The sequence below is a fragment of the Rhinolophus hipposideros genome (genome assembly GCF_964194185.1).
Source record: "Rhinolophus hipposideros genome assembly, chromosome: 15".
NCBI classification, from domain to species: Eukaryota; Metazoa; Chordata; class Mammalia; order Chiroptera; family Rhinolophidae; genus Rhinolophus; species Rhinolophus hipposideros.
The window spans coordinates 51153610-51163376 of NC_138061.1; the positions used below are offsets into that span (position 1 = coordinate 51153610).

The 9767-nt window shown below is 50.7% G+C and overlaps 1 protein-coding gene across 2 annotated transcripts; it reads left to right on the plus strand.

Annotated features, from left to right (window-relative positions):
- Positions 1 to 3624: 3624 nt before the first annotated feature.
- On the plus strand, positions 3625 to 9510 carry PLAU (plasminogen activator, urokinase). 2 transcript variants are annotated; one of them, XM_081074540.1, is made up of 11 exons: positions 3625 to 3770; positions 4082 to 4169; positions 4627 to 4660; positions 4818 to 4925; positions 5254 to 5428; positions 5631 to 5722; positions 5909 to 6125; positions 6347 to 6495; positions 7097 to 7237; positions 7604 to 7752; positions 8420 to 9510. In XM_081074540.1, the coding sequence occupies exons 2-11, from the start codon at positions 4113 to 4115 to the stop codon at positions 8597 to 8599; spliced, it is 1302 nt and encodes a 433-aa protein (XP_080930666.1). In that variant the 5' UTR covers positions 3625 to 3770; positions 4082 to 4112; the 3' UTR covers positions 8600 to 9510. The 2 variants fall into 2 exon arrangements, with proteins under 2 accessions (XP_080930666.1, XP_080930665.1); XM_081074539.1 differs by having other exon boundaries at positions 3670 to 3987.
- Positions 9511 to 9767: the final 257 nt, after the last annotated feature.

Below are 9767 nucleotides of genomic sequence, written 5' to 3' on the forward strand. Positions count from 1 at the left end.
ACAGAGAAGGAGTCCTCAGACCCAAGGAAGCTATGTGACCAGCATTCAGCGTCTATTTCCCAGAACTGCAGAGGAGTCTGCCTTCCCCCTTGTTCAGGATGAAAAGAGAAGAGCTTCAGGACGGAGAGGAGAGGGAGGGAGTAGGAGTTGGGGCTGTGGGGTTGAGCAGGAGGGAGGGAGTAGGAGTTGGGGCTGTGGGGTTGAGCAGCACATGCAGCTGGCGAGTTGCTGGGAACAGTTTACTAAGGACACAGCATCCCCATTTAACTGGAATCCTGGAATGGACTCCAGAGAATGCACTGGTCTTCTGGGCCAGTGTAGCCATAATCAGGAAGGCAAGGCATGCACTCAGAGTAGGAATTACAGTTTATAAAGGTCATCCTTCCATTTCCAGCATCTAGAACTGTGCCTGGCACATAGTAGGCCCATGATAAGTATTGAATGAATGAAAGAATAAAGGAATGAAGGAATGCTTTCACCACACAAGCATGATCTCATTCAATCTGCAAAGTGAGGCATGGGTAGAGTAGGCTTTGCCTCATGGTGTAGATGGGGAATTGAGATCAAGAGAATAAGTGTCTGAGATCATTCAACTTGGACGTGACAGATCCGAAGCTATCTACTGCACTCTCTCTATGGTACCACGCTGAACAGTCTTGGTACAGCAGCTCAGCAACACATCCGGTGACTGGACATTAACTTCCCTTTGGGTCATGCTGGCCAGAAAACAGCCCTTCAGGGGTCCAGTTTCCTGGACACAGTCTCGGCCCAATTCAGACCGCCTGGTCCTCCTCGCACACGTGGCATCTGCCTGTTCTTTGGTGAGCAGCTCCAGGAAAGGATGTCCCCCTATTAGTCTCTGTTACTACATCTGATTCAGGAGATCTGGATCCCTGAGGCACAGAGGCAGGGGGCTGGTGGCTTTAGTCTGGGAGTCCGAACAGAATGAAATCACATATATTCAGTTCCTTATTCTCTCACTCTTGGTAGAAACTTCAGATAGCCTAAACCATCAAGTTAGTTCCTGGAACTCAGGCAAACAACTAACTCATGTAACGGCGAGGGCTTTCTAGGAGCTCAGAGCTCATAGCCTGAGGAGTGATTCTGGAAGGAGCTCTCCAAGGCCAACAGGAGGGCTCCTCTGAGTTTCAACATCATCTGGCCCTTCTCTTCACAGAATTCTGTGTTGCACCCCTGTCTTATGGAGGCGCTGAGGTATCGAGCACAGGAACGAGGATCAGAAAACCTGGGTCCTCGTGCTGGCTTTCCCACTCATCAACTACGTATCTTCTCTCCACCTCATTTTCCTCATCTGCAAAATGGGAAGAATGATCCCTAACATCATAAGGCAGTTATGAGTTTAAAGAGGAATGATTTGTATCAAAGTGCTTTTCAGCACAGGACAGGAACGATGCCAGTACTATTTTTCATGGCAAGGAGAGGAAAAAAAAAAAAAGATAGAGGACGGAAAGTTCCAGGGTGCCCCAAAGCTCTCTGTTCCCACTTGCTCCCTGATTCATTCATAATAAAGCACCTATGTGAGCAAGGGATGCACATTGCTGAGGGAGAGGCTAAGATATTTAAGATGTAAAATTGAAAGACGAGCAGAGACTGTGCACCAAAGGATGGACAGAGATTTCAGAGTGTGGGAAAGATCATAGTGGGGAGGAAGTTCTGTGACCAGTTGGAGGCTCTAGGATTGTTCAACCTGGTGAAGAGGCCACAGGAGGAAGGAGGGGGGAGAGGGGTGTCACACTCCATAACGGTCTCTTGGAGCCTCTTTGTTGGGGAGGAAATGAGGTCATCCTTCTCTCAAAAATCAGCATGACAGACTCCAAGTAATCTGGAGTCATGAGAGCTGCTGGGGAGCTCTGTGAATCATGGCAGACTGCTGGGAATTTCCTGATAACTAACCTAGGAGTTTCGGGGTAAGTCCTTAGGCTGCAACACCTCTGTTTACATTTTTGTCACGTTTATTTACAGTTAATGAGTTCTAAATCCAAACAAAACATGCCCAAGGCTGGTTCTGAGACTTACAGAACCTCTGACTTAGTCAATCCGCTTGGTGGCTGGCAGCTCAGCCAGGCACAAACTGTCTCTGGAGGACAATGGGTCATCCGCCTCCCCAAAGCTGGATGGTTAACTTGCACTTTCCCCAGGCAGAGGCTGGCATCCTCAGTCCTCTGGCTGGAGTAGAGCAAAGAGGCTTTTCTCTTTCCTAGCCTCCTGGCTTTCTCTTTGCCCTCCTCCTGCCCCTCTCAAGTGGATGCAGACCCAAAGTCCAGGTTTGCCAGGCTTCAAGATGCTATAGGCTGAGTAGGGAGAGGGATCAAGCCTTGGGCCCGTAGTGAGTTATAGGGACTCAGCCCCCACCCCTCCCATCAAGGGGAAGAATCTTGCTGGGTGGAATCTATGCCTGAGGGATATGTTCGAGTGCATATGCTGGAGTGCAACTGTGTGTACTCACCCTGAGGCAGGAAGAGCAGGTTGAGTCATTTACACTTACACCGGGGTCTGTTTTTCTGGAAGCCAATCTTATTTGATAAACAATTATTTTATCTTACTAGAAACAAGGCCCTGTGATGAAGTAGAACACGAAATACCCAAACATTTAAAAATCTGTAATTATCTTTTTGGAATGGATGATACAAAGATGTGTTTTTAAAATTTTAAACAGTGTAAAATAAATCTTCTCATTCTTGTCCTCCAGTTCCCCAATTCCTCTCCTCAGAGGTCATAAAAAACTGACTACATCAATAAGGCTTTATTATTCATTGTCTTTATTAACTAACTATACTCTAACCAATCCCCCCCCCCAGATAAACATGTTGCTCACTATAGGAACTTCCTGAAAGACCCGTCAACACTTCAATAAAAAGCATCAACAGTTTGTGCCCTAAGACTTTGTTTTCACAATCCTACAATATTGTGTCATGACCCTTATTCAATCCTTATCAAACCCTCACTTTCAAAGACTACCCTTAAACCAAACTCCAAATTCTCAATAAAATCCAACCTTGCCTTCCTCCTGCCCCAAACACTGCCAAACTCCCCTAAGGTGGTAAGCAATGATCTCAGCTTTGTCTTATCCACTTGTTGGGTTGATAATTTTGGGGGAGCGGACATTCGGCAGAAGCAGCCCCCCCCCCCCCACTTAGCATTTTTTTTTTTTTGTCTGTTTTCAGCGAGCGTGTGTCAGGTGGATTTTCCCATTGAGAAAAAGACTTCACAGCTGTATGAGCTGCGGACCATGTCCCCACACCCAGGTTTCTCATTCACTCTCCCAGGCAGTCGTGGGAGCAGGGTTGAAAGGATGGAGAAGAGCTGATTTAGGGGATGTGGGGGAGGCATCAGAGCTGGACCAGGGAGAGAGTGCCGGGCGCCTCTCCACTCCGCAGTCGGGTGGGTGAGTGGGTGGGCTGCATTGGAGCCCAGGCCCGGTGAATGGGAGGAGTGGCGGGGAATCTGGTTGTCTCCCTTACTCTCTCAGTTCGTCCCCTCCGCTAGGGACCGTGCCGCTCCTCGTCCTCACTCTAGCTGAGGAACCACGCAGGGTCGGGGTCGCAGCCGGCTCCAGGGAAGGGGAGGGCAAGGGAGTGGACTGGGCGATCCCGGGGCGGGGCCAGGGCGTGGGCGGTTCTTAATAAACAGCCCGCGCGGCGGGCTAGCAGCGCAGTGCAGGGACCGGAGCCCCAGAGCCTCGCCGAGAGTCAGCGTTGTCAACCTGTCCCCGGTGTCCCGGCCACGCGCCCCTCCCGCCACAGCCGCCGGTGAGTGCAGGCCGCCCTAAGGGCGCTGGGCGGATGAGCGGCGGCTCCCGCTCTTGCAGACTTCCCTTCCCCCCACCCCGGCTGCCCCAGCAGTGCAGCGGCTGCGCACCGAGTCGCCTCTCCGCGCGTCCATGCGTCCCGTGCGGGTGCCGGTCCAGGCTGTCCCGGGACCCCTGAACCCCCAGAGAGGAGAGACGACCGCGGGCTCGCCCTTCAGGTGACCTGGTAGCTCCTGCCCTGAACTGCAGTAACCCACCCGGCCCGCCTTCTTGCTCGTCTACTTCTTCCCCTGACTTCTCTTTTCCTTGCAGCACCGCTGTCTAGAGCCCCAGCCTCGCTACCATGACACTCCTACTGGTGTGCCTGTTCCTTTGTGCCCAGGTCGTGACAAACTCTGAAGTGAGTGGCTTTTCTGCTTTGACTTATGGAGGCTGGAGGGGGTTTGCAGGACCCCTGAACAGCGCCCGGGAAAGGAAGGGGCAGCAAAAGAAGCTGGAGTTCCCTGGATTCCATCAACAGCAGGGCCAGACCCCTCTGGGGGAATAGGACAGGTGTGGCAGTGGGGGCCTTGAGAACCAAGGGAGTTAACACTTGACAGCAAGGGAGGAAGAAGCTGCTGGGACTGCCCCAGCCTGCTGGCATCTGCTATGTGAGGCTTGCTTGAGTCAATCCATTTCTCCTTGCTGGAAATCTATGATCTTCCATTGAGAGCTAGTTAGATGTGAACAGAATGGGGAAGACAGAGAGAGCTGGAGGAAAGGGTGAGTTTGGGGCTTGGGGCCAGTTTATCCTCACCCTGGAGTCCCAGGAGCAAGGTACCCTTGGTAAACTTTTCCTCTCCCTCCATCTTTTCCAGGGCAGTCAGGACCTTCATCGAGTATCTGGCGCATGTGAGTATCCACCCCTTGCACAATATCTGGCTGCACAGATATCTTGGAAAAGCCTCAGGAGACAGCCCATCCCTGTCCCTGATGCAGGGCTGGCTCTTCCCTTGCCTCCTCCCACTCTCCTTGCTTACCCGCCCCCCCCCCCCTTTGTGTTTTTCAGTGAACTGTGGCTGTCTGAATGGAGGAACATGTGTGTCCTACAAGTACTTCTCTAACATTCAGCGATGTAACTGCCCAAAGAAATTCCAAGGGGAGCACTGTGAGATAGGTATGAGGTTCCTGCCTCTAAATGGGATGGGGTTGCACCAGAGATTTGGGGGCGAGGAGAGATGAGTGGGATGCCAGAGCAGGCAGGAGTTAAGAGCTGAAGGTGGAGTGGGGGACATTTTCATCCCCATGTGATACACATCGTCAAGCCTAAACACACATTGTCTCGTGAAGATGTGGCTGCAGAAATGTGAGGTGGGATGGAAGGAGACCCTTTCTAGTGTTTTATGCAAGACCTGAAATCATATGAGGTTTGGTAGGATCTCTAAAATGCCTGTCTGAACTTCCTCCTCTTTCTGACATTCTCTCATCCTCATACCCTTGCATAGATACATCGAACACCTGCTATCAGGGGAATGGTCAATCTTACCGAGGGAAGGCCAACACCGACTATATATCCCGGCCCTGCCTGGCCTGGAACTCTGCCAATGTCCTTCTGAAACCGTACAATGCCCAAAGACCTGATGCCCTTCAGCTGGGCCTGGGGAAACACAATTACTGCAGGTGAGGTGTGGGCAGCAAGGACCCCATGGCCTCACAGAAGCCCTTATTACCATTCCCTTCTACTTCTGGAGTGCTGGCCATAGCATGAGAAAAGCAAGGCCTCTGGTTGAGTCTTCCTTGGAGGGGAGGATGTAGGAAGGATGCAGGGGAGGATGTCATTCTGCGTTGAAAAAACAGCCCCACCCCTCCCCTCTGTTGCCAGGAACCCAAACAACTATAGAAGGCCCTGGTGCTATGTGCAGGTTGGCCTAAAGCAGCTCGTCCAAGAGTGCATGTTGCCCGACTGCTCTTATGGTGAGTATCACAGACCTGGTTATGATGGTGAGGTGGGAGGGGACAAACTCATGTCCCCTTATTCCATCACAGGAGGGGTGAGGAGGGAGGCCAGTCTGGCCTCCAAAACCTGGGAGGTCAGAGGATGAGGAGAGGGACTCTTTATCCTACCTGCCTCCCTAAGACATTCCTTTCTTTCTCCTCCAGGGAGAAGTCCCTTTTCCCCTGAAAAAGCAGAGTTTCAGTGTGGCCAGAAGGCTGTGAGGCCCCGCTTTAAGATTGTTGGGGGAGAATTCACCTCCATTGAGAACCAGCCTTGGTTTGCAGCCATCTACAGGAGGCACCGTGGAGGCTCTGTTACCTACGTGTGTGGTGGCAGCCTCATCAGTCCTTGCTGGGTGCTCAGTGCCACACACTGCTTCATGTACGTCCCTCTGTCTCTCCTTGCTCACCTTCCCGCCCTACCCCATATATATCCCTTTCTCCGTCCCAGCAAAGGATTCCACTTCAATTCTCCTCCCTTAGCCCCTCTCCGTATGGCCCATGACCTTGGAGACAAGTCATGCTCTGAGGTCACTGCGGTGGGGAGGGGGAAGTGACAGGACCTCATGAGATCAGACTGTCTGACGGTCTCCCCTCCCACAGTAATTACCAAAAGAAGGAGGACTACATTGTCTACCTGGGTCGGTCAAATCTTAACTCCGTTACACCTGGGGAGATGAGGTTTCGGGTGGAAAAGCTCATCTTGCATGAGGACTACAGTGCTGACACACTTGCTCACCACAATGATATTGGTAAGTGGAAAACCTTCACCTTCCGTCATGATGATGGCTGGGGAAAGAGGGGCTCAAGAAGAGAAGTGGGAGGTTGAGGTTGTATGGGAACTTGAAAAGACTATTTTACAAAGGGAGAGGTGGGGAAGGGTTCAGAATAACATATATGAGGAGCCTGTGCTTCTTTGTAGAGTCCCTGAATTTCCAAACAGGTCGCTTCCTCCAGTGGCAATGGCTCTATGGGCAGATGGCTTGGGCTGGGATCCCCCTTCCTTTGTTGGAGGCAGACTCTGTCTGTCCCTGGACATAGAACTTGGAGAGAGCGTTGGGCTGGATTTCAGCCTAGCTACCTCAGCCAGGGCTTTTGCAGAAAAAACCAATACAGCTGTCTGCAGTAGCCCTGGTGATCCAAGCCTTTGTCATGAGCTGGAACAAAGCCCTTGTAGCATGGGACAAGGAAGGCTTGTTTCAGATGACGTCCTACCAGTAGGCCTCCCAAGATGACCTCTGACCATAATTGACCTAGGGTAGACAGATATTCGCTCAGCTTTTGGACGGGAGAGATGGTGACCACTTGACTGGGTGGGGATCTTTAGCCTCTGACACCTTCCTCCTCCCTCAGCCTTGCTGAAGATCAGTTCCAGCTCCGGCCAGTGCGCGCTGCCATCCCGGTCCATACAGACCATCTGCCTGCCCCCAATGCATGGCGATGCTCTTTTTGGCACAAGCTGTGAGATCGCTGGCTTTGGAAAAGAGAATACCAGTAAGCGACCTTTAGGGCTGGTTGAGAGAGTCGTGCGGGAGTTGTAACCTGGAAGTGAGCTCAGCTTGATCAAGGGAGAACCACGGAGACAGAAATGGGAGCACTGGGAGCACGTTGGAGGCAGCAGATGGGTCCAGGAAGGGAGTGGGGAGCATTGTTTAGGGAATGATGGGTCATAAAGGTAAATAGATGGCGGGGAGGCGGGGAGGGTCTATAGGTAGGGTGAAAACTTAGATTTGGGTGGAAAAAGAAAAGAGGCTTTCTCGGATAGGCATACTTTTTGATCCCCTCCCTGGCAGAGAGTCCCAGGGGGAAGGTGGGACAGACACATCTTAATGTAAATTCCTCCGTGTTTCTTCCATTTAGCTGACTATCTCTATCCAGAGCAGCTGAAAATGACAGTTGTGAAGCTGGTTTCCCACAGGGACTGTCAGCAGCCCCACTACTACGGCTCTGAGGTCACCACCAAAATGCTGTGTGCTGCTGACCCACAGTGGAAATCAGATTCCTGCCAGGTGAGAGTTCCAAGCACCTCTCCGTTACACTCAAATCTTCCCAGGGCTCTTGGGCATGTTTCTGCCAGCTTTGGGGAGCCTTTCTCCAGCGAGAGCCCCCAAGAAGCCAGAATCAGGAGCTCACGTTTCAGAAGGTTTAAACCAATCCTTATGTCTGTATCAAATATTTCTTATGAGCCTGTGTCTGGCTAGTTAGTTCAGACTAGAGGAGGGAAAGGGACTGGGAAGAAACAATAGAAAATAATACAACTCAGTGCTCAGTGTGTGGTGTGAATTATAAATGATCAGATGTTTAGGAGACGGAGGTGAGTGACAACTAGATGGTCAGGGAGGGGAGGCTTTAAAGAGAATGTGACTCAGTAGGGATTCGAGAAGGCAGAAGGAAGAAAGGATTGTGTTTCAGCAGAAAGATACAAACATGAGAATGAGCACAACATATTTCAGCATGAGAGGAGAAGCAGGGTCTGAGAATGTGGGTGGAATAGTGGCAGATAATAGGGCTTTGAGAGCCAGCGAGAGGATTTGAAACTTGATGTGGTAGAAAATGGGAGTCTCTAAGGACTGACTCTGGGAAACTCTCCCTTCTCTCTAGACATGATTGGTTGGTAGGACCAATTGGCCTCCTAACTTCTCGCAAAGCTCACCTTTTGTGTTTTTGGCTTAACAGGGAGACTCAGGGGGGCCTCTGATCTGCTCCATCCAAAGCCGCCTGACTCTTACTGGGATTGTGAGCTGGGGCAGGGGATGTGCCATGAAGGACAAGCCAGGAGTCTACACAAGGGTCTCACGCTTCCTGCCTTGGATCCGCACTCACACCAGGGAAGAGAATAATGACCTGACCCTCTGAGGACCCCCACAGAGCCACCGGAGGAAAAGGGCACTGCCTACTCCCACTCTCACCGTTACTTTCACAGTAGGGCCATCCGCACAAGCTATATAAGGAAGAAACTGAGAAAGATAGGCTCTGCAGAGATGCCTTTGCTTGTGTTGCCCACTGGGATGAGTGTTAATAGCTTTCCCCTCAGATACAGGCCTGGGTGCTGGGCGCCCAGATCCCCTCTGGCCAGGATGGAGGGGTGGTCCTGACCCAGGATGGTATGGTACAGTAGTTTGTCTTTTTCTGAACTAAAGCCTCCTGGAGATAAAAATGGAATCTCCTGTACATGGGTGAAAGGAGAGCCAGCTCCCCCAACAGTGGGCATTCATGAGGCCTATTGTTGGGAAATGAATAATTTCCCAATTAGGAAGTGTGACAGAACTGAGGTCTCTTAAGGGAGCTTGGCCAATGTGGGAACAGTGTTTTGGGGAGTACGGACACTAATGACTTGAGGGAAGGGCTCTGACATTCCATGAATGTATCAGGAAATATTATATATGCATGTTTATGTTTGCACACTTGTGCATGGGCTGTGAGTAGACAGCTTGGGTAAGACCTGGTGTTTCTGTGTCTGACTGTGAGTCTAGATATTTCCCTAAACTGGACTGTGATGCCACATAGAATGGTCTGTCAGGAGAGGTCTCTTTTTGGGGGCGTGGTCCATGACGACCATTAAAAATTTCAGTTTCACTTTCACACAGATGTCCCTTTCTTAGCCAGTTATCCCTTCTAATTTTCCAGCTGAGTCCATCCAATCCTCACTGGATGGGGTGAGGACCACTCTTGTACACTGAATATTTAATAATTCTGCTATTTTTATTTATATCTATTTTTGTAATTTTGAATAACGATGATTAATAAAATATGATTTTTTTTCTGAAGACTTTGTTTCTTCCCTGGTGCGTGTAAGGGAGGGAGTGGGAAGCAAAAAAAGTAGAAAATGAGGCATATACCCCAGAGTTTCTTGTGGGGCTGCATCTCTGGACTTAGTGGGGTTTTGGGAAGTAGAAGCTACAAGAGTTGTAGGTCAGGCCTTTGATAGCACATAGGTACAAAAAAGTGCCACAAGCCAGTGCAGGCTGAGTGTCACCTCCCAATTCCTCAGCCTGGTGCTTTTGTGCAGTGCACATCTTGTGCA

What these genes read in the sequence shown, in the direction of transcription:
- PLAU (XM_081074540.1), top strand. Translation starts at nt 4,113, where the DNA reads ATGACACTCCTACTGGTGTGCCTGTTCCTTTGTGCCCAGGTCGTGACA. An exon ending in TCATCGAGTATCTGGCGCAT is followed by an intron (nt 4,661 to 4,817) that starts GTGAGTATCCAC and finishes TGTGTTTTTCAG; the next exon opens with TGAACTGTGGCTGTCTGAAT. An exon ending in AGGGGAGCACTGTGAGATAG is followed by an intron (nt 4,926 to 5,253) that starts GTATGAGGTTCC and finishes ACCCTTGCATAG; the next exon opens with ATACATCGAACACCTGCTAT.